The sequence below is a fragment of the Eurosta solidaginis genome, chromosome 3 (genome assembly GCF_040869045.1).
Source record: "Eurosta solidaginis isolate ZX-2024a chromosome 3, ASM4086904v1, whole genome shotgun sequence".
In the NCBI taxonomy this organism is placed as follows: domain Eukaryota; kingdom Metazoa; phylum Arthropoda; class Insecta; order Diptera; family Tephritidae; genus Eurosta; species Eurosta solidaginis.
In genome coordinates, this window is record NC_090321.1 from 217,796,560 (window position 1) to 217,822,092 (window position 25,533).

Below are 25,533 nucleotides of genomic sequence, written 5' to 3' on the forward strand. Positions count from 1 at the left end.
GGTAAAAAATAATGTTATCGTTCTAGGGTTAGACAATTGTTCAATTACATACTTAAGAAAAAATATATCACTACAACAATAATTACCAAAACTATTGCTACACCCTTCAGTACGTATTCGTACCGTATGAAGGCGTTAACCGTTCTCTTTAATATGGAAGGTCAAAGTTATCTTCCGTAGACTGCAAACGAGTGAAAACAGGTTTTGTACTTAAGAAATAATTATTTATATATACTCTTTAATACCACGCTTATGAGTAGCATTAATTGAAAGTGATTGCAAAAGAATAAATTTGATTGGATTGTATAGGTTATAAAACTCTAATTTTTTAACTGAGTCAGCTGCTTTTTTGCATGGCAGCAATCGTAAAATCCATACTTCATCAATAAAAATAAATACCATGGCAACTTTGTTTACTTTACAAAATTCTGCAGTAATTTTATAATAAAAAAAGTAAGGACGGGACTGTCTTCGGCTGTGCCGAAGACTTTATACCTTTCATGAATGGGGCTGAACAATAATTTTATCCCGTTCGTAATATCCAAATAATCGGATGTATAAGATGAGAAATATATAGTGAACAGATGTACATACCTAAACGATTTTTAAGATAAATATAAAATAAGAAATGGCACAAAACCCCCTTATCTGAACGATCGGTTGTATGGGATATATATTATATATAGCTCCGATCGAAATGATTTTTACAGGAAATCTTCTGTGATACATTAGAATATATGTCATCAAATTTCACGTTTTTATATTGGAATCTAAGGGAGAAATGGCCAAAAATCTTTCTATTTGAACGATCGGTTGTATGGGAGAGGTATATACTATATACATATAGCTCCGATCAAAGTAATTTTTTCATGAAATCTTCTATGATATATTAGAATAAATATCACCAAGTTTAACGTTTTTATATTGGAAATTAAGGGAGAAATTGCCAAAAATATTTCTATCTGAACGATCGGTTGTATGGGATATAACTATATATAGCTCCGATCAAAGTGATTTTTTCTGGATATCTTCTATGATATATTAGAATATATATCACCGAGTTTCACGTTTATACTTTCTAAATAGCGGCAGGAATGACCAAAACCGTCTTATCTGAACGATCAGTTGTATGGGAGATATACCGACAAATGTCTAATATAATACAAAAATGCATCCATGTGCCAAATTTCATTGAGATATATCAAAATTTGAGGGACTACTTTGCGTTCAAACAGACAGACGGACGAACGGACAGAGGGACATGGCTATATCAACTCAGTTCGTCGCCCTGATCAATTCGGTATACTTAATCGTGAGTCTATATTCTTTATTTCTCGATGTTACAAACATCGGATCAAAGTTAATATATCATTTCATGTTCATGAAAGGTATAATTACATATATGTAAATATGTATTACTATATCAACGTATGAGACACAATCACCCAGTGATGGAGTGTGGCAGTTTGCGATTCGTAGAAAATCCATAAACCGTTTACATTTCAGTATAAATACAAAGTATCCATGTATATGGTGTATATATTTACACCAATCTAAAGAAATCAACAAATAATTGGAAACGCTGGCAGTTTTCTTTCTAATATATACTCCAAAAGTAAACTTAAAGGAGCTAACAGGGTTGGAAGTTACGTACCCAATTTAAGGAGTTTACGAGTTTACTGAAGATGAAAGCGTTGAGAAACTCTGGGAAATGTATCATACCAAATTCCAGAATATTCAGAAAGCAAACTTTGCAACCTAAGGATGTTTACCTTTTAGAGTACTTCGGGGAATCCCGCCTGCTCTCTTGGAGGTAGCCATGATTAAGTAAGAAGCTGAGTCTTCTTAGAGCACAAGCTAGGAATATTTTTGAAGAAAGCGAATCTTGCTAAATAAAACCAAACTAAAGGAGAGTCATGAAGACATCACATACTCCAGCGGAATAGCAAGGTTGAACAAAGTCCAAGGGACGGAAAAAAAGTTCAGTCACTAAAACCGAAAGAGAAGGAAAGGTGATTAACTGAAGAGTCCCTTGAGGCGCTTTTCGATATACACTGTGCTTTGGAATTGGAATATCTACAAACTTTATACAGATCACACAGTACAAGGGTTGGTGAGAGATAGCTTGCCACGGCAGCCAGTGTTATGAACATAGATATTTCCTTACAAGGGCGCTGTTTTAGTCTAACCCCATTTCATTTGTTGCATCTCTCCCAGACTGCTCCATATTCTTTTACTCCCGGAAGTTTGCTGCGTTTGCCGGAAAAGAATCAATTTAGGACGGCCATACTCTTCTAACCAGTACAAGAGTTAGTGAAAGACAGCTTCCCACGGCAGTCGCTTTTCTGGTAAGGATCGGCTAAAGATTTTTTCTGACCAAAGGCTCTCTTTTTAGTGAAACTCTATTTCATTGGTTGCGTACCTCACGGACTGCTCCATACTCTAGCTCCGTAACAGTTTTGTCCCAAACAAAGGTCTATAGAAGTGGTTTTGCTGCGTTATCCGAAGTCATACTCCTGTCAGTGTGTCAGGTGAAAGTATGGTTGCATCGAACGAGGTGTTCTGGGCTAGATCCCAGAAGTGCTCTGCCCTGTAATTTCTATACAAATTCTGTGGGATCTTGCTGTTCCCGCAATAGAGCATCCCCTCGCGCCCCTCCTCTCCTTTCCTCCCCCATTACCCTCTTGCAGCACAAGCCGCAACAAGTGCCCGCTGTTGCTCGTTGTTGGAGGTGCCACTCACACTGTCGACAAAAAAACTGCTACAAGTAGAAAAAGAAGAGATGGTAAAATTATTAGTTTAAATAGCCATACCTTTTGCCATACCTACTGGGCATGGTTGGCCGGTTCGATGAAAAGCCAATCAAACTCAATTCGTACGCAAATGAGGACTCTCCTTGTGATGTACCAGACTAGGATGTGTACTAGGAAAATTAAGGCATGGGAATAAAAACAGGCATGGAAGAGAGGGGGCGGGGGTTGTCTAAGGCTGCCACTAATAGACTATCACGCTGTGTCCATCTTTACGTATTTACGGAAGTCGACATAAACATTGCATGCAATTCTGAACATCTCGGCCGCAGACCTAGGGGCAAAAACATGGCGCTATTAATTGAAACAAGACCTATTGCCAAGGGGCCGCTTAGGTACACGTCGCAAGGTAGCCGTATTCATTTAACACACTTCATTTAACATACTACATGAACTAGTGTTCGCGCTTCGAGAGGCATCTTAGGGCCTCAATGGAGATGAAGAACTGGCGACAGGATGCATATAAAACAGGAGATATAATGCACATGGAATGTTCCATTTAATAATAGGCCCACTTCAAACTTCATGAGTACTTCGTACTCACGCCTACTTTTTGTATAACCACTCAAAAATCTGAGGAAAAACTGCAAGTCAATCATTCGATACGCGACACTACTGTCTACGTTTTATCACCTTTGATCATACCCAATAAACTGTCTACATCTGTTCAAACATTTTTAAAAACGAACGCATATGTACGGTTGTATGTGTGCTAGTATATCATTTACCGGTTGATTATCAAATCAACAGCTGTTTCATCGATCAGCTGTTCAAATTCCAATTAAAGCAAATTGCTTTGCGTCGATACAATTACAAATATTACAAAAAGCCAAACAATCATTTGTTAGAATTTTAGTATTTGGCAAACACTCTAACGGGCATTGTTTACACGCGGTAAATATAAATAAAAGGCTAAAACGTATAGTAAACTGAACATTTGTACATAAATTTGTATGAGTTCAACAAATAAATATGTAAACTTGTAAAAATAATTTAACGAGAAAAAATGTGTAATAAGTACGGCTGTGCCTCCATTCCATAAATCACGTAAGTTGAGATATTTTTCAATCGAATATGCGATTATTTAAAATCAACAATTCTAATGCCACAATAGGCGGACAAACTTAATTATTCCGCAAAATTATTGCTACCTGAAATAAATAATATGATAAATTACAAATTATGCCAATTTCACACAGAGCTTTAATGAAATAATTAGTCGAGTTTTCTTCATTAAAGCCCTTAATGACCTCAATCTTCCATACAAGATACAAATTTTAATTATCTCATTATTGCTTTATTAAATGTCTAATGGAGTGAAAACTCTCTTCGGTTTTACTTTCGGATTTTATTGTCAATGTAACAATCAAAAATAAATTATTTTCAATATTTTGCAAAGTAGAAAAAAAAACAGAAAAATTAAAATCGCAGCAAAACACAATAATATTATGTACTTTTTTTCATTGCCAAATATGTACATGGGAAAAAGCGGTAAATACTACATATCTCCAATTTGTATTTCTAATTTTTAAATAGAAAGTGGGTAATCAACCGATTTTGAAAAAGAAAGATTTTTATAAATAAAACTAGCAGACCCGGCAGACGTTGTTCTGCCCTAAATTTGGTATATATGCATACCTTTTAATAAGCTTTTTCCGTCTAACTCTGCCCTCGCCCCTCCACACTTTTCCTAATCTTTGTGTTCACTTCTTCCTCCGTATTTTTCGCTTCATCTATCTCCATCTTCGTCTCATTCTATCTCTTTCTCAGCCTCCTTCTCCTTCCCTTTTTCCTCTTCTCACAAGTTCTTCTCATTCTTCTTCATCCCTTATTCCCAGTCCCAGAAGGGTGGTACGTATTTTGTTCCAGTCCCATTCCATGTCCAAGTCCCACTCCGAGTCTCAGTCCCAGTCCTAGTCCTAATCCCAGTCCCAGTCTGTCCCTGGTCTACTTCCCGGAAAATAGCATCGTAAATACTAATATAGGCAAATTTATATACCAAATCTCAGGCAAATCGAATAGGGCGTATGTAAGTAGGTATGTGGGTATTATTAATTCAATTCTTTATTTCGGCTTCGCATGCATATTTATCAGTTTTGCCAGGTTGATGCGACTAAATCGAATATCACAATGAAAATTACTTAAAAGCTTTCAGCCACAGCTTTCATTTGATATCCAAAATACACACACATTCTCGGGTCTCCGGGTCCACGTTCTGGCCTATATCTCGAGACCCAAGACACCCAGAGGTATAAAAAATTATCTGTAGTAAAGCACACATCAACAGCTTCAATTTGATATCCATAATGTAAAAACACATCCTAGTGTTACCCATATCCACGTTTTGGCCTATATCTCGAGACCCTAGCCACCAATAGGTATGAAAACTACCCTGTACTAAAGCACTCATCAACAGCTTTCATCTGATATCCATATTGTATAAACACATTCTAGGGGTGCCCGGGTCCACGTTTTGGCCTATATCTCGAGACCTTAGTCACCAATAGGTATGAAAACTACCCTGTACTCATCAGCATCTATCATTTGATATCCATATTATATAAACACATTCTAGGGGTGCCCGGGTCCACTTTTTGTCCTATATCTCGAGACCCTAGTCACCAATATGTATCCTGGTCCACTTCCCGGAAGAAAAATTATCCGACATTTTATTCTAGATATAACGCTACCTACATACCAAATTTCAGGCAAATCGAGCCATATATACGATAGTTTAGAATAAATCGGTCCCTGGTCCACTTCCCGAAAAAAAAACTTTTCTCTCCACAAACAAACACTCTCCGGGTTCCTACTAAGTTATCCTGAAAATTTGAATAAAATCGGCGTGGTTGTTTCGGAGTCCATAAGCCTCATACAAACATACATACATACCCTATTATATACCTATATAGATCACAACATCTTCGACCGTGTTTGAAGTCGATGCAAATACCTGCGAAGTTGCTCATATAAAATTTTAGCAATGTAACTTTATAAATGACGGAAGTATTCCCTTAAGAATTGAATTATCATAGAATTATATTTCATTTTGAAATAAATTTGTTTACAGTAATAGTAGCGGTCAAAAGAAGACGTGTGTTAAAATTGCTTACAATACATTTCTAAATGATGACCCCATGGAAAAATAGGCTGTCGAATAGACCGATGAATGGATGAGTAATTCTAACTTTAACCTTTTTTTGGTTGGCTTAAGTAGGATATCAAAAAAATCGCTGGCCACTACCACCAATAAAGTCGATAGTGACTACCAAAAAAAATCAGATTTTATTTCGTGAAGTAGAAGTGGAGTGAAATGAATAAAACTCATGAAAAATTGCCTTATACATTTTTATTTAGTTTGTTTCTTCTGGTAATAAATACTTATTAAACATTTAGGGACAATGTTTTAGTGCGAGTTTTATCTTCCGTCAAAGTAATCTCGAGTTTAAGCTTGCCACATGTGCCTGCTCGGCTTAGTTGTTCGAAGAGCCGAAGACAATACCAACTCAACTAAAATTTCGAATGATCCGTTGCACATTACTAATAATACACAAGGGTTTAAACCAAGTTCCGAAGATGATCTGACATAAATACTTATGTATTATTTATTTCTAAACTTGATTTAATGCAATTCACATAGATATGGATGTATTTAAGTACTGGCATAATGAACAATTATTTCAGGGATGCACCTTAACGTTAAGCTAATCGTTTATCAAAAAATTTCCACCGTTTCCGTTGAAACACTTCGAAATATTATCGATAAAGAAATTATCAAGATAAATTGTATCTCGTTTTTAACCGAAACGAAAAGCTTTCGTTAACGTTAAAAACGCTAACAAAAACGTGATACTTTATGTTTGAATTGTGCTGGCAATGCTATAGCCATGGTGAAGCCGTAAGGTGGTAACAACGAGCGCACATACACACACAAACTCCATGTAATTTGTTTGTGTAATTCGTTGGTGGTAATGTCAAAAATACTCTGAGAAATGTTCGTACTGTCAAAATTCATGAGAAAAGATGCAATCAGCTTGGCTAATGCTTTCACCTTTAATGACTCCGCCATCAATCAGCTTTGCCAGCATAGTTTGAAATTAATAATCAACATAAACGATTTGATTTCGTTTTGATATGGCAGAAAACGAAACGAAATCATTTCGTTAATTTGACGATCTTAACGTTAATAAACGAAACGAAATGACTTCGTTTCGTTTATTAACGTTGATTATCGTAACGAAATGATATCGTTTCGTTGGTTAAGCATGCCTGAATTATTTCAAATATTCCACAAAGTGATATATATACATACTTGTATACATCACATCATTTTTTGGTCTAGAATATTATTTTATTTTGCGGTTTTTGTTGATAAATGACACTCTTACGTAAATTAAATGTAACAGAAATTATATATGTACTTATGTATGTAGATGTTTCCGAAAAACTGTCAACCGAAACCAAAAAGAGTAAACAGTTCGTTTAATTAGACCAAAAATATTAGGATAAAGTCATATAACTGCAAACCAAGCTGAAATTGAGTAGATTGTTCAATGTAGTGATGTACCGAGTCAAGCTGACTCGAGTACTGTAGAAGTACTCAGGTACTCGAATATGCAAAATATAGTATTCGGATACACGAACTCGAGTTCAGTACTCGAGTACCTACTCATAGAATTCGAAAGCGGATCGCAATTTAAATATCGCAATAAATATTGACTGTGTGACATAGAAATTTATTAATTATTTACTTTTTATCATATCGATATTCATGTATCATCAGCATTGGAGCTCAATCATTTACATTATTGATTGCAATTGTATTTTTCAAAAATGAATTCTTCGACTACGTGTATTATACATATGTATTATTACTTGGTGATTTCTAGCACGATTAACACGCGATTGAGTTAACAAAATCATAGCTCCCAAACGTTTGTCAGATATTTGGAGCTTTTATAATTAACTTCAAAATAAGAAAGTGGAATGCAAGGAATGTAAAAAACTTTTGTAGATTTACGAAATACAACAAATTTGTTGAAACCTTTTAAGGGGTCACTTCTATATTTGACATACATATATGGTAGAAGGAAACGATAAAAAAAATCGCATGTAGACCTCATGAAATATTTTTGATTTTATTCTTTAAGTATTTTCTATTGTACTTTTAAAGTTTGAATTTTGTTTTTTTTTTTTTTTTTTGTTTTATACTTGATAACCATAATTTTTATATTTTCTTGCCGAAATAATAAGCTCTAGTCATACTGTGATCTGATTGATTGTTTTTTATAATAAAAAGTAATAAAAGATAAGAAATCTGTAATTTATTATTTCATCAGAAATAATTTTTAATTAGTTGTTTTTTTGGGATTTGAGGCGAATGGCTTTGGTGCACTGACCATATTGCCAGATCAGTCACGTGATTATATTTGCTATAATTTTTCATTGTAAGTACATACTTATATACATATATGTATCTAAGAATTCGATTACTTGGTAAAAAAATTATCATTTCGGTTGAATTCGAGTATATAAGGTATTCGATTCCTGAAGTGAGTACTCGAGTACTGACTCGGTTCTTTTTTTAATGAGTACTGAAATACTCTAATACCAAAAATTTGCGACTCGGCACATCACTACTTCAATGGCTATTGAAAATTAAACCGACGCCTCGGTTGTTCGATATTAAATTAAAAAAAAACATGTAAGGAAGGTTAAGTTCGGGTGTAACCGAACATTACATACTCAGTTGAGAGCTATGGTGACAACATAAGGGAAAATAACCATGTAGGAAAATGAACCGAGGAAACCGTGGAATGTGTTTGTATGACATGTGTATCAAATGAAAGACATTAAAGAGTATTTTATGAGGGAGTGGGCCATAGTTCCATAGGTGGACGCCGTTTCGAGATATCGCCATAAAGATGGACCAGGGATGACCCTAGAATTTGTTTGTACAATATGGGTATAAAAAAAAAGGTTCTAATGAGTATTTTAAAAGGGAGTGATCCTTAGTTCCATAGGTGGACGCCTTTTCGAGATATCGCCATAAAGGTGGACCGGGTGATCCTAGAATTTGTTTGTACGATATGGGTATCAAATTAAAGGTATTAATGGGGGTTTTAAAAGGGAGTGGTGGTAGTTGTATAGGTGGTCGCCTTTTCGAGATATCGCCATAAAGATGGACCAGGGGTGACTCTAGCAAACGTTTGTACAATATGGGTATCAAACGAAAGGTGTTAATGAGTATTTTAAAAGGGAGTGGGCCTTAGTTCTATAGGTGGACGCCTTTTCGAGGTATCGCAATAAAGGTGGACCAGGGGTGACTCTAGACTTTGTTTGTACGATATGGGTATTAAATGAAAGGTGTTAATGATTATTTTAAAAGGGAGTGGGCCTTAGTTCTATAGGTGGACGCCTTTTAGAGATATCGCCATAAAGGTGGACCAGGGGTGACTCTAGAATATGTTTGTACGATATGGGTATCAAATGAGAGGTGTTAATGAGTATTTTAAAAGGGAGTGGGGCTTAGTTCTATAGGTGGACGTCGTTTCGAAATATCGCCATAAAGGTGGACCAGGGGTGACTCTAGGATGTGTTTGTACAATATGGGTATCAAATTAAAGGTATTAATGAGGGTTTTAAAAGGGAGTGGTGGTAGTTGTATAGGTGGTCGCTTTTTCGAGATATCGCCATAAAGGTGGACCTGGGGTGACTCTAGAATCCGTTTGTACAATATGGGTATCAAATGAAAGGTGTTATTGAGTATTTTAAAAGGGAGTGGGCCTTAGTTCTATAGGTGGACGCCGTTTCGAAATATCGCCATAAAGGTGGACCAGGGGTGACTCTAGGATGTGTTTGTAAGATATGGGTATAAAATTAAAGATATTAATGAGGGGTTTAAAAGGGAGTGGTGGTAGTTGTATAGGTGGTCGCCTTTTCGAGATATCGCCATAAAGGTGGACCAGGGGTGACTCTAGAATACGTTTGTACAATATGGGTATCAAACGAAAGGTGTTAATGAGTATTTTAAAAGGGAGTGGGCCTTAATTCTATAGGTGGACGCCTTTTCGAGATATCGCCATAAAGGTGGACCAGGGGTGACTCTAGAATATGTTTGTACGATATGGGTATCAAATGAAAGGTGTTAATGAGTATTTTAAAAGGGCGTGGGGCTTAGTTCTATAGGTGGACGCCTTTTCGAGATATCGCCATAAAGGTGGAGCAGGGGTGACTCTAGAATGTGTTTGTACGATATTGGTATCAAATTAAAGGTATTAATGAGAGTTTTAAAAGGGAGTGGTGGTAGTTGTATATGTGAAGGCGTTTTCCAGATATCGACCCAAATGTGGACCAGGGTGACCCAGAACATCATCTGTTGGATACCGCTAATTTATTTATATATGTAATACCTGCAAAGATTTCAAGGGTTTTTTATTTCGCCCTGCAGAACATTTTCAATTTCTTCTTCTTAATATGGTAGATGTCACAACCATTTTACACAGTTTTTTCCAAAGTTATATTTCGCGTCAATAAACCAATCCAATTACCATGTTTCATCCCTTTTTTCGTGTTTGGTATAGATTTATAGCATTTTTTTCATTTTTCGGAATTTTCGATATCGAAAAAGTGGGCGTGGTCATAGTCGGACCTCGTTAATTTTTTACACCAAGATAAAGTGCGTTCATATAAGTACGTGAACTAAGTTCAGTAAAGATATGTCGATTTTTGCTCAAGTTATCGTGTTAACGGCCATGCGGAAGGACAGACGGACGACCGTGTATAAAAACTGGGCGTGGCTTCAGCCTATTTCGTCCATTTTCACAGAAAGCATTTAGCGTCATAAAATCTATATCCCTACCAAATTTCAAAAGGATTGGTTAATTTTTGTTCGACTTATGGCATTAAAAGTATCCTAGACAAATTAAATGAAAAGGGCGGAGCCACGCCCATTTTGAAATTTTCTTTTATTTTTGTATTTTGTTGCACCATATCATTACTGGAGTTGAATGTTGACATAATTTAAACAATTTTTTTTTTTAAAGTGGGCGTGGTCCTTCTCCGATTTTGCTAATTTTTATTAAGCGTACATGTAGTAATAGGAGTAACGTGCCTGCCAAATTTCATCATGATATCTTCAACGACTGCCAAATTACAGCTTGCAAAAGTTTTAAATTACCTTCTTTTAAAAGTGGGTGGTGCCACGCCCGTTGTCCAAAATTTTACTAATTTTCAATTCTGCGTCATAAGTTCAACTCACCTACCAAATTTCATCGCTTTATCTGTCTTTGGTAATGAATTAGTGCACTTTTTCGGTTTTTCGAAATTTTCGATGTCGAAAAAGTGGGCGTGGTTATAGTCCGACATCGTTCATTTTAAATATCGATCTGAGATGAGTGCTCAGGAACCTTTATACCAAATTTCATCAAGATACCTCAAAATTTACTCAAGTTATCGTGTTAACGGACGGACGGACGGACGGACATGGCTAAATCAAATTTTTTTCGATCCTGATGATTTTGATATATGGAAGTCTCTATCTCGATTCCTTTATACCTGTACAGCCAACCGTTATGCAATCAAACTTAATATACTCTGTGAGCTCTGCTCAACTGAGTATAAAAACGTTATATATAATTAAAAAAATTTATTTTCCGCCTATAGCAAGGGCAAGTTGACCAGATCAAATTTGATATGAATAAAAAAAATTTCATATTCATTAAAGGCAAGGCGAATTCAATACCAGGTGTTGTTATCCCAACAGCTGATTGCCTGATGGCTTTGTCTTGATTATTTTCCAATCAAAATCAATTAAAATTTTCTTTTGATTTGACATTCTTCTGCACGGCGAATTGGTTGAATTCGCTTTGCCACCACCTGGTATGGATTCGCTTTGCATTAAATGTATACAAAAATTGGTATCCTAATCGTTTTTTTTGCTTACTCTACAAAAATTTTTTGTTTCATATGACTTTTTATTTTATTTTGTTTCTCAAATTTCAAGTTTCGTATTCTGTGTTTCGTTACACTACAATTGAACTATTTAATATAATACAACTTTTTTTTTCAAAACATATCCAAATGTACGGGGATATATACTTATGTGTATGTACATATGTATATATATAGACACCATGTAGGTAGGTAACTAAACAGATATTTTGCCCTGTTTAATTCAGGTATAAATGAACTAGACTCATTTACTTTTTCATGCCAATTACCTGAACTACTGACCTTGCTGATCATAAAATATTTAAAGCAATTAAAAAAAGTAAATTCATGGCGCGATTACCTCTGAGGTGATTAAGGCCGAGCTTGTCATTGGGGGAAATTAAAAAGCGGGAAACATATACCGGCATATTGCATTGGCATCATTTCGAAAACCGCCACGTCATCATCGTCAGGCAATTTCGAATTGTTTTTTTCCAAAAGCTTCTCTGAGATGTGAACTCGCTGAAACTTGTACTTGGCCGGACGGTCCCTACATGTCTTATTCCGACTTCAAGTGGCAGGCGGCCCCGCTGCGAAACACTTTTTTAATTGAAAAACTTTTTTCTTAACTTTGATTTTGTTTCGCCCGGGACTTTCATGCTTTGGTGCAGAAGGCGGAAAACATAAAATGTATTTAATTAACGGAGTCAAACGACAACAGCGTCAATGAAAGGTACAACAACGTCATTCCTAGAACGGCAACAAATAATCCGAAAAAACTGATTTCATACAGAGTTATGGTACAACAAAGCAAATCAATAAAATTTAAGCAACAACAAATGACAAAATTCCATTATATAGCTCAGGGTTTAGGTCAGCTGCAGGCGAGTGCAGCAAATGATCGACCAAGCGGGAAAGGTGTGGACTTAAACGTGGGATTGTAAAGTGTCGAATATTCTGTGTAGGTCTTATATTCTGTGTAGATGTTAGACAAAGTTACTCCCATCAATAAAAGCAGAGGACTGTAGGGTCATGATAGGTATTCTGACTGGACACTGCTATCTGGCATCACATGCCTTTAAATTAGGCTTAGTCTGTGATAACAGATGTAGGGCGTGCGGGTTGTGGGAGGAAACGATCGAACACGTTTTGCGCTCTTGCCCTGAGCTTGCCAGGCCAACACTTCAGCTATTAGGAGTGATACAGCTGTCAGATCTAGAAGCAGAAAGTGGCGTACGAGCTAGAAAGACTCTAGTATTTGCCAAGAAGACGGACTTATTTTACAACATAGGTTCTTACTTTTGATAGAGGTTTTGCATTTGGCCTGTGACGTCCTCACGGATCAGACAGTTCAAACTTACCTACCTAGGCCGCCTGCAGTGAGTGAATATTGTTCGATTTTCGTGCCGTTCGTTTATTGTGAGCTGGCACCATGACGCAATAAAATCAGACAGGTGAAGTCATTAGTACAACAGCAAAAATTGTATGGCCTTTTTATTTTTTTCTATCTTTTTACATATTTCTATATTGAAAACGGAGACATGAAATAAAAGTAAAGGGAGAACTGAGAAAATTGCAACAAAAAGAAGAGGAAGTTGGAGGGAAGTCCGAAAGGTAAAGAGAACAAGATAAAGATGCAAAGTGAGAATAAAAGTAAGAATAGGGGTAATGGTTTGAGACAAAGTTGCAAAAAGAGGCTAAGAGGAAGAATATGGATAAGATTAAGAGTATCGTTAAGAGCTAGGCTTGGACATGAGCAAAAATGGAAAGATTGACGGAAGAATGCAAGGGATAGGGAAATTGAATGAGCCTATTGTGATAAACTAGAAAGAGGTGAGAGAAAATAAGAGAGGAAGAGGGTTTGATAGAGGATGGAAGGTCAGAACAATATCGGTCGTGCTTGGTCATTCGGATGGGAGTATTTCATGTTTGTCTAAACGTTTCCATGGTTAGCCAGAGCTGTTTAAAATAAAGTTCGGATAAACCTAATTTTTTTCCATCAGGTAAATTTTTAGACTCTCATTTGTTGAAGCATGGTTGTTGTTAAGCCTCTGCCACTAAATATTTTTAGACTAGCCAACTCTTTCCGCTCAATGAACCTACCTCAACGCTTGGTTTACACAGATTAATGTTGGGTCTTGGGTCTGTATACTGCCAATCCCGAAGTTTTGGTGTTAAAACCCTCCCATATACTCATCCGCAACTTCATGATATTGTTTTAGTTCGTTACTGGTCTCACTGATGCCAGAAGTACTAATAGCGTTACACTGAAATGATAGCCCTTGGTCGGGAAAGATCCCGAGTCGCTCCGGTTCAAAGAACCAGCTGCCTTGGGAAGCACACTCGTGAAACGCGAGTAACTCTAGCTCAACTTCGATATGGATACTGTAACAGTTTAAACACTTACCTATCCAGTATCAACTCCGATATACGAAACATATGTCCTGCTTGTAACGTGTCCCCACATGACACCAACTATCTCGTCAACTTTATTGTGGAACCAACGCCTCTAACACCCCTCTCATTATGGTCGACCCCTGATGAAACACCGAGTTCCCTTGGACTCCCTTTAGAGGATATTGACGACAATTTGTGATCGGTCGCACCTATTGGATGGGGCGAATCACTGCTACAACAAAAACAAAAACATGTCAGAAGTATGTTTCAATATTTCTTGGTTGTGCATAATATCATACTCTCCAGATCCAGCCATTCAGTTCCGTCGACAAAAAATGTTCCATTTGAATTTCAAAGCAAACTGTGATAATTTTTCGTGTCACTTAATCGAAGCCAAAGCGATTTTGTTGGGAGCTGCACGGAGCCAAAAGAGCCATAGCGTGTGCACATTTGAATAAGACATTAAGTTGGAGATGTTTTTTATATCAAAGAAATCCACGCCAGACGAATTTCTAATTCCATTTTACATTGCAACATCATCATAATTTAGAAAAGCCAGTTTACGTATGCGAAATATTGATCTATACGTTTTACCGATCTGCATTAATCGCTCTTTTAATTCGCCTGCGCAAATACTTAGCAAAAATAACAAAATTAACTCTATACCTATTCAATAGTTGGTATCATTTTTATAAATGGAAGTGCGAAACAAAATAAAATAATTGCTGAGAAGTAATGCGTTGGTTTTGAAAGCTTCATAAAAGCAAAATGGTCATAATATTAATATCTTTGACATTTTAAAAATGTTAAATCTGACATTTCGACCATTTGTATACGGTCAGTGCTTCAATTTAACTAAATCAATTCGAATTGGCGGCCACGTGGTGTGAAGATACCGTGCTCCGCCAACCAAAACGTATGCCCTGGGTTCACACCCCGGGCAAATTTTAAGAAATAAGGTTTTTCAATTAGAAGAAAATTTTTCTAAGGGGGTCGCCCCTCGGAAATGTCTGGCAAGCGCTCCGAGTGTATTTCTGCCATGAAAAGCTCTCAGTGAAAACTCATCTGCCTTGCAGATGCCGTTCGGAGTCGGCATAAAACATGTAGGTCCCGTCCGGCCAATTTGTAGGGAAAATCAAGAGGAGCACGACGCAAATTGGAAGAGAAGCTCGGCCTTAGATCTCTTCGGAGGTTATCGCGCCTTACATTTACTTTCTATTTAATTCGAAATGGTCATTGGATTAATTGCTGTTATGACTGTTGAACTTTTGTCACCCCTTCGTTAAACCAGTTTCAGACTTTTTATACTCAGCGTGCTTTGCACACAGAGTATATTAACTTTGATTGGATAACGGTTGGTTGTACAGGTATAAAGGAATGGAGATAGATATAGACTTCCAAATATCAAAATCATCAGTACCGAAAAAAAATTTGATTGAGCCATGTCCGTCTGCCCGTTAACACGATAACTTGAGTAAATATTGAGGTATCTTCACCAAATTTGGTACGCGAGCTTATCTGGACCCAGAATAGATTGGTATTGAAAATGACCGAAATCGGATAATAACCACGCCCACTTTTTATATATAACGGGAAAACACAAAAAACCTGATTATTTAGTAAATAATACACCTAGAATGTTGAAATTTGACGTGTGGACTGAAATTGAGACTTGATAAGAATTTGAAAAAAAAAATTTTTAATGGGCGTGGCACCGCCCACTTGTAATAAAATCAATTTTACAAATATTATTAATCGTAAATCAAAAATCGTTACACCTATCGTAACAAAATTCGGCAGAGAGGTTGGTTTTACTATAATGAATGCTTTGAAGAAAAATTAAAGAAATCGGTTAAGGATCACGCCCACTTTTATATCAAAGATTTTTAAAAGGGTCGCGGGCGAATAAAATAAGCTATATCTTTGCAGAAAAGATCTTTATATCAATGGTATTTCATTTCCCAAGTGGATTTATAACAATAAAGAGGAAAAACTTCAAACTTAAAAAAATGGGCGTGGCACCGGCCCTTTTATGACTAAGCAATTTGCTATGTTTCGGGAGCCATAACTTGAACAAAAACTAACGGATCGTAATGAAATTGTGCACACATATTTTCCTTATAGCAGAAAATATTTCTAGTAAAAATGGACGGGATCTGTTAAAGACCACGGCAACTTAGATATAAAACTAGTTTAAAAGGGCCGTAGACTAGAATAATAAGCTATAACTTAGCAAAAAATAGTTTTGAATCAACGATATTTTACTTATCAAGTTTTATTGTAAGAGGAAATGGGGAGCAATTTTTCTTTTAAACGGGCGCACATAGGTAGATTTTAGACATTTAGGCGGCCATAATTGAATTTCTGAAAGTTGCCACAATTACAAAATAAAGCACTCCCCCAGCTTAAGAGTAGACAGGGGAACAATAATTCTACCCCTTCCCATTCATCGCATACCTGGCATTAGCTGCCAAGTAATCGGAATTTAGATATTTCTGAAACGCGTGTTATGGTTTCTTTTTAACTATGTGAAATCGCATGTTTTAACGTGAATATTTTAAGTTTCAAGACAATTGATTTGAGTAATTGTGCCGGATTCTAAAATTTCAGGTAAATATTAACATTATTAATGGTGTTTGTGATTTTTAGAAATTATAAATTGATAAGGAACCTATTTTATTTAGGATGTTAAAAAACATTTTTTTATTTTTTGTTTTCAAAACCAGTTTTGTTATGTTTCCAAGTCCGTCCAAGTGAAAATTAGTTTTGAACATGGTACTTGGCACAATTAGCTTGCCAACTGCATTCAATTTAGCTGCAGATACTTGCTGATAGGGGGTTAGACGGAGGGTTTGATTCACCCTTGTTGCTGCACAACAAGAAAAATAGTCTCTGCGCAGATTTTTTTTAGTGTTACACAGTGCAATATCTATTTTTTGTAATATAACCGATTAATTACACAAATTATTATAATTTTTCATTTAATAAACAGTTTTAAGAGATATAGGCAATACAATATTTTTGGCCGCCTAAAACTTGAAATTCTACCTATGTGGGGCGGTGCCACGTGTTATGTAGAAAAGCAATTTATCTGAAATGAAATGTACATTTGAAGCTCACGCTGGGTATATAATGTTCGGTTACACCCGAACTTAGACACCTTTACTTGTTATACTCAGTTGAGCAGAGCTCACAGAGTATATTAACTTTGATAGGATGACGGTTGGTTGTACATGTATAAAGGAATCGAAAAAAAAATTGATTGAGCCATGTCCGTCCGTCCGTCCGTCCGTCCGTCCGTCCGTCCGTTAACACGATAACTTGAGTAAATTTTGAGGTATCTTGATGAAATTTGGTATGTAGGTTTCTGAGCTCTCATCTCAGATCGCTATTTAAAAAGAACGATATCGGACTATAACCACGCCCACTTTTTCGATATCGAAAATTTCGAAAAACCGAAAAAGTGCAATAATTCATTACCAAACACAGATAAAGCGATGAAGCTCGGTAGGTGAGTTGAACTTATGACGCAGAATAGAAAATTAGTAAAATTTTGGACAAAGGGTGTGGCACCGCGAACTTTTAAAAGAAGGTAATTTAAAACTTTTGCAAGCTGTAATTTGGCAGTCGTTGAAGATATCATGATGGAATTTGGCAGGAACGTTACTCCTATTACTATATGTACGCTTCATAAAAATTAGCAAAATCGGAGAAGGACCACGCCCACATTTAAAAAAAAAATTTTTTTTTAGGTAAAATTTTAACAAAAAATTTATTATCTTTACAGTATAGAAGTAAATTATGTCAACATTCAACTCCAGTAATGATATGGTGCAACAAAATACAAAAAAAAAAAAAAAAAAAATTTCAAAATGGGCGTGGCTCCGCCCTTTTTCATTTAATTTGTCTAGAATACTTTAATGCCATAAGTCGAACAAAAATTTACCAATCCTTTTGAAATTTGGTAGGGGCATAGATTTTATGACGCTAACTGTTTTCTGTAAAAATGGACGAAATCGGTTGAAGCCACGCCCAGTTTTTATACACAGTCGTCCGTCTGTCCTTCCGCATGGCCGTTAACACGATAACTTGAGCAAAAATCGACATATCTTTACTGAACTTAGTCCACGTACTTATCCGAACTCACTTTATCTTGGTATAAAAAATTAACGAAATCCGACTATGACCACGCCCACTGTTTCGATATCGAAAATTACGAAAAATGGCATAATTCTATACCAAATATGAAAAAAGGGATGCAACATGGTAATTGGATTGGTTTATTGACGCAAAATATAACTTTAGAAAAAACTTTGTAACATGGGTGTGACACCCCATACTAAGTAGAAGAAAATGAAAAAGTTCTGCAGGGCGAAATCAAAAGCCCTTGGAATCTTGGCAGGAATACTGTTCGTGGTATTACATATATAAATAAATTAGCGGTACCCGACAGATGATGTTCTGGGTCATTTTGGTCAATATATCGAAAACGCCTTCACATATGCAACTACCACCACGCCCTTTTAAAATACCCATTAACACCTTTCATTTAATACCCATATCTTACAAACAAATTCGAGAGTCACGCTGGTCCACCTTTATGGCGATATCTCGAAAAGGTGTTCACCTATAAAACTAAGGCCCACTCCCTTTTAAAATACTCATTAACATCTGTCGTTTGATACCCATATTGTACAAACGCATTCTAGAGTCACCCCTGGTCTACCTTTATGGCGATATTCCTAAATGGCGTCCACCCATAGAACTATGGCCTACTCCCTCTTAAAATACTCTTTAATACCTTCCATTTGATACCCATGTCATACAAACACATTCCAGGGTTACCCTAGGTTCAGTTTACTACATTGCGATTTTCCCTTATTTTGTCTCCATAGCTCTCAGCTGAGTATGTAATGTTCGGTTACACCCGAACTTAGCCTTCCTTACTTTTTTTTTTTTGTATTTACAGACATGCATGCATCTCACCACACCAATTCAATCAAATATCAGCCTTAATGGAATGAGGTCATACAAATTTTGAAACAAAAGTTAATACCTTTTAAATAAACACTAATAATATCGTGCAAAATGAGTAACCAAGAGGAATTGGTAAAATTACAAAATGGTAGTTCAGCGCGTAAAGCCTTAATTGTTAAAGGCCTTGATAAAACGAAAACACCGAAGCCACTTGGTGAACGTAAAAAAGCAGTTCTGCGACAAGTAAGTATCTCGAAAATAACGCAAGTCCCTGTATATTAGCAATCTATGTATATAACATTTTTTATCACACAGGAACTGATGGTCTTTCTTGGAAACACTTGCGTTGTTGCATCTGGCATGTCGGTTGCTTTGCCTTCCGTAACATTATCTCAATTGACAAATCCAAATGATATCTACAATCTTAATACCGAAGAGAGTAGTTGGTTTGGTGAGTATTATAAGGTAATATAAGGGGTATCCACAAATAAATGAAGAGACCGGCTAACTACTAATTAACTAAACACAAAATTCTAATTATTCATCCCATTCACAGCTTCAATTAATAGCATGGCCTGTCCACTAGGCGGCTTACTAGTCGGTTATCTTATGGATCGTATCGGTCGTCGTAACTCAATGCTATGCACGAATTTTTTAGGCATCATCGGTTTGGTGCTTCTAGCGACTGCACCATATCAGAGCACACGTGATACCATTTATACACAGTTGCTCATAGGACGTTTCATATGTGGTATGTTCATGACAATAAACCGTTATGAAATGGTATATTTATAAATAAGTTTTCAAGCGATTCTACTTATATACGCTTAGGTCTAATGATCGGTCTATCACTTTCGCCCATTGGAAGCTACGCAGCAGAGATAAGTTTGCCACGCATACGAGGTCGCCTTGTTATGGGTACATCAATTGCTATAGCTACTGGGATACTGCTTATGTATGTGCTGGGATATTTTATACGAGTAAGTTTTTTTCCTGTCGGGATATTTCGGTTTTCGTTTTGAAAACTACCTATGCCAGCATAAATAATACATTTTTTTTTTTTGAGTTGAGATAAAAAGCTTTTTAAAAAAGTCTGAGATCGGTTTTGGAACAAGCTTTGGAATAGACCGTTTACGAACTAATAGCCGAGATATCGTGATAGTCCATCTTATTAATATTATAAATTTTTAAGTTTTGAAATTTGAGTGTCCAGACGCTTGTGTGTGTGCGTTAGAATGACTGAACAGAAATTTTGCACGCAGTTAGCCAATAAAATGGAAAGGGGGAGGAAGTCAAATGTCACTCATAATGAGGCTTAATCAATTGTACAAAAATAAGCAGTGGTACATCCAGGACTATATCAGAATTATTTGGGACAGGAAAGAGGCGGAACCAAGCAAGAGATTGCAAAGTGTTGAAGATCATGTGCAGATCTTATAACCTTAGCCTAACAACGTTACACTCATCATTTAAAAGAGGGGCTGTAGGCTCATAATGGGTATTCCGACAGGGCACTGCCTTCTGGCGTCACTTGCTTTTGAATTAGGTCAAATCAATAATAGTACATATAGGAATGATCGGGCACGTTTTGCGCTCGCGCCCTGCGCTTTCCAGGCTAAGACTCCAGCTATTAAGAGTGGAACGCCTCCCCCATCTAGAAGTAGTATAGGTCCCAGAAAGTCTCTAGTATTTGTCAAGAGGACGGAGTTTTCTTATAACATCTGTCCTGGTTTCTCATTGGGTTTTTCAGTTTAGTCGTTGTGCAAAGTTTAGGTCCTCGCGGACTGGCCAGTTCAACTTTACCTAACTGGGGATACTTCGGTGTCATTTCGCATCTGTTTCAAGGAACACATCGGAAATTTTCTGTTTATTTGTACTATTTCGGGAGCCTCTTTGAATCATTTCGGGATTTTTTCTTTTGTGATAATATCGTAACTGTATCGGGGACTATTTTAAAATTTCTTTTCTTATTATTTCGGGATACTTTCGAAATTTCTTCGTCCTCATTTCGGATTGTTTTCTGGATCAATTCAGGACGATTTCAAAATAATTTTAATTATTTCGGTACTAAGTCCGGATCATTATGGGAGTAGATCCTTTTTGAGTCTTTCCTATATGTGGGTCAAGGTTAAGTATATTAGTTAAGTCGTTCTGTTGATATTGAGTCACAAAGTTAGCATCTGATCAACCACAAATCTAAATATCCAAAAATCCAACTTTCCTTTTTGTCATATATGTATATACATATTACTACAAAAGTAGTAAGTTTTCAGGCTACTTAAAGGATGACTTCGGAATAATTACGAGCCTATTTCCGGACTATTTTGAAGATATTTACCGTTCATTTCACGGTTTTTTCCGGGTTGTTTCATAATGGGCATTTCGGAGACATGTGAGCCAGTTCGAGGATGTATTCAGAATCGTTTAAGGAATATTTCCAGATTACACAAAGATAACTTATTGCCTGTCTCGGGATTATGTATCATTTCAGGGCTATTTAAATATTTTTAAGAACTATTTTGGGACCGTTTATCGACTATGATCGTGAACTTATCGGACTTCTTTCTTGCCTGTTTTCGCAATAATATTAACGAGACCATTTCGTGACTATTTCCAGATGATCTCCATATAATTTTGAGTTTGTTTTCGACAGTATTTCGTGACTATTTTGGACCATTTCGTGTATGTTTTCGTAGTGATTTCGAAGCAGTTCGAAAATCATTTCGGACGAATATCTAGATTGTTTCAGAATTATTTTCAGACGATTTGCAAATCAAACGTGTTTCAGGGGGGTTTTGGACCCCAGCTTTTTAAAAAATTGCGTATATTCCTCTTTCTTTGGTTCATTGCGTGTTTATCTCCGGACTGTTTCGGGATTTCGTGCGCTATATATTTCGGATCATTTCGAGACTGTTTCAAGGTTATTTCGTGGACTGTCTCGGAACTGATTGGGATCACATCAGGGCTTATTGTGATATAATTTTAGATTTTATTTTCTTTGTGCGGATTTGGCCGCGTGTATAGGTTAGCTTATATATATATTTTTTTATATTTCGATAACGCATTTAACGCGATTAATTTCACCTCTCTTCTGCTCACAGAACAACTTTAAATTGATCTCAATTATAACGGTAATTTATCAATGCTTTGCTTTCTGTTGCTGTCTACCAATGCCCGAATCACCAAGTTGGCTGCTCCAAAAGGGCTATGAGGAGCGTGCACGCAAATCGCTTAAATATTTTCGTGGTCTCTCTAGTAAAGGTACAAATTGCTCATTCTATACAATAATAACTCATCATCTTAACAGATCAACTTACTCCCAAGTCAGATACTAATGTCTATGAGGAGTTCGAAACGGAATTGGCATCCATTAAAAAGAACTCGGAAAATAGTCGCACAGCTGCCGCTAATGAATCACTCTTACAAGCAATAAGCGCACCAGAAGTTTACAAGCCACTTATAATGATGATCAGTTTCTTCTTTTTTCAACAATTTTCCGGTATTGTTGTTGTTATAGTATTTGCTGCACAAATTGCAACACGCGCTGGCGTCTCAACAGATCCATTATTAATTGCTGTATTTGTGGGCGTGGCACGCATTATCACCACATTGCTAATGGGTGTGATTTTCGATAAATTTGGCAGACGTCCAGCGGGTATGGTATCGGCGGGTGGTATGACCGTTTGTATGTTTATTTTGGCTGCCAACGGTTGGTGGCCTGTCGTAGGTGAAGCGCTGCCGCTTCTCTCCGCTATAGCTATTATTCTACATATCATCTTCTCAACAATGGGTTTGCTAACTTTACCATTTTTCATGATCTCAGAAGTATTTCCACAACGTGTACGTGGTAGCTCTAATGGCTTTTCATTATCTCTTGGTCTGTTATTTTCATTTAGTGTTGTAAAGTTATATCCCACAGTGGAATCACTCATCGGTACAGCGAATTGTTTTGCGTTCTTCGGCGTGATATCTTTGTTGGGTGTGGCGTTTATTTATTTCATTGTGCCAGAAACGAAAGGTCGTACTTTGCTGGAGATTGAGGAATACTTCCGTACAGGACGTCGGGTAACAAATGCGGAAGTGGCTCGCAGACAATCGCAAATTGCTTTAGAGGAGGCGGCAGGTATTTACCGCTCTGATACGGAATTAAATGAAGTATTTATAAAATTATGTAAAGTGGAAGAGGATAATAAGGGCAGTGAGAATGTGAATGAAAAGGAATGATGAAAGTGTGATTTCGAATAAGTAGAAAAACTGCGCCAAAGAAATTAAATCTCTTTTCAAATTTAAGATACATAGATTTTGTAAGGACATTTGTACTTGAAGTAAATATTACATATCGCTAGTATAGCGCAAAGCGGGTTTATTTCAAATTTTTCCCGAAATTTTTTGCCTTTCTCATTCATTATAATAAATTTTGAATATTTGTCAGTAACGTTATATCATTTAAAAATATGTTTGTAATTATATCATAAGAATTCATAAAGTAGTCTTCTTTCTCTTGGAATACATAAGCTACGCTCTTTCCGTACTATAGTAAATAATAAAAGCTGTGCGTTTAATTAAAATGTTGCTTAATCACTACCTAAACTACTCAAATAATTCATTAATTCAAATTTTTTATGAACGCAAAAAAGGTTTCCCGAAGTAATTAGTTTATTGATTAAAAAAATAAAAAAATAAACTATTCACAATCAACTTTATAAAAGCATCTGAGAATAATCAGCAAATATTCGATTAACCAATTTAAAAAAATAACTAAATGATTTGCAGTTTTGATTACAGAGAAGAAGTAATCGATTAACTGAATAAGTTATTATTCAACTTAATTAATCCAATAAAGTATTTAGTTAAAACTTTGAATAATCCATACTTAAATAAGTCAACGGCAAAGCAACATCAAAAAATTTTATAAAAAAGTGTTTTCAATTAGAAGAAAATTTTTCTAAGCGGGGTCGCCTCTCGGCAGTGATTGGCAAGCACTCTGAGTGTACTTCTGCCATGTAAAGCTCTCAGTAAAAACTTATCTGCCTTGCAGATACCGTTCGGAGTCGGCATAAAACAAGCAAGTCCCGTTCCGTCAATTTGTAGGAAAAATTAAAAGGAGCACGACGCAAATTTGATAAGAAGCTCGGCATAAAATCTCTTCGGAGGTTATCGCGCCTTTCATTTATTTATTTAATTTAAATAAGTCATCTAATGCATTAATACTAATACCGATTAATCAAAAAATAGGTTTCTTATATTAAGCAGTTAATTGATTAAAAACTGAACAAATTATATGCGTAATCGTAAGTGTGATTAATCAATGTTTGAATAAAATGTTTGCATAGCTACCATTTTATCAAAGTATTGGAGAAAAATCAGCAAACTTTCAAACCAATTTCAAAAATAATCAAATTAAGCGCTGTTCGTATTATTAAGAACTTTGTTTAGTCAAATAATCGATTTACCGAACAAAGGTTATTCAACTATTGGATTAGTCGAATAAAGGCACAGCCCCGTAAAAAGTATGTGTAGTATGTATTATGCATTATGCATTAACAATCAAACTGTGATTTATGTAAGAATGTATAGCTCCAAAAGCGTTTCTGTAAATATATAATAAAATAAATAAAAAGTGGGACAAAACTAAAGAAAGTGTTTCATAAATATCTTACAAATTTTGTTAAAGCTTTCAACCACTTTTTTTTCAAATGGGCGTGGTCCTCAGTGGGTTGTCCTCAGATCTAGATAAAATATCAAGAACAATACCTCCGCCAAGCTGAAAAGTTGTATCGACCGCTTTTGATTTACTGCCAGCAAATGTTCTTGTGCAACTTTTTCCCTATTTTCGAAATTTTTGATATCGAAAAATTGGCAGTGGTTATAGTCTGATCGCGACAATTTTCATTATCTATATACTTCAGGATCAGTTAAAATCATAAACAAAACTTGGTGAAGATATCTCAATTTTTGCTCCAGTTTCCGTGTTAAGAACAGACAGAAGGTTGGGCTTATAAAATGTTCCCAAATTGTGGGCCTGTATCTTTCTCTCTAGCCTCCCTTTCCCTCCACCTATTAGTCCCATTCCTCCTTTCACTCTCCTTCTTCTTCAGGGGATATCTGAGACCTTTAGGTTAGATAATAGAGGCCGCATATCGGTAGTTCACTTGGATGCTTTAATAAACCGTTGATACAGGCATTAAATATTTAAAGAATCGCTGCGCGGCAACAGATAAGGTACAAATCGATGTTAGATAGTGTATCCAAAGAATTGAATTTATGCGAAGATAGTACAGCTGAGTACAAAAGAGCTTAAAGAACTAGATGCTTCCACCTTATTATCCTTCTTACAGTATACATAGCTTGAGCTCTTCAAAATATTAAGGCTCATTGCGTGGACTCACATGTTAACAGCATAATTTCCATGAACAAC

General features: G+C 36.2%; 1 protein-coding gene across 10 annotated transcripts in view; it reads left to right on the forward strand.

Annotated features, from left to right (window-relative positions):
• LOC137245061 (facilitated trehalose transporter Tret1-2 homolog) overlaps positions 1-24,754 on the forward strand; it is a 46,027-nt gene extending 21,273 nt beyond the window's left edge. For 9 of the 10 annotated variants that reach the window (XM_067775099.1, XM_067775098.1, XM_067775104.1 and 6 more), the window contains exons 2-7: positions 19,108-19,358; positions 19,431-19,566; positions 19,672-19,866; positions 19,947-20,095; positions 22,217-22,376; positions 22,444-24,754. In XM_067775099.1, the coding sequence (XP_067631200.1) occupies positions 19,227-19,358; positions 19,431-19,566; positions 19,672-19,866; positions 19,947-20,095; positions 22,217-22,376; positions 22,444-23,339 (1,668 nt within the window). In that variant the 5' untranslated portion in view covers positions 19,108-19,226 and the 3' untranslated portion in view covers positions 23,340-24,754. Of the gene's footprint in view, positions 1-3,713; positions 3,858-19,107; positions 19,359-19,430; positions 19,567-19,671; positions 19,867-19,946; positions 20,096-22,216; positions 22,377-22,443 lie in introns of those variants that run through there. The other variant, XM_067775102.1, reaches the window with a different exon arrangement.
• Positions 24,755-25,533: the final 779 nt, after the last annotated feature.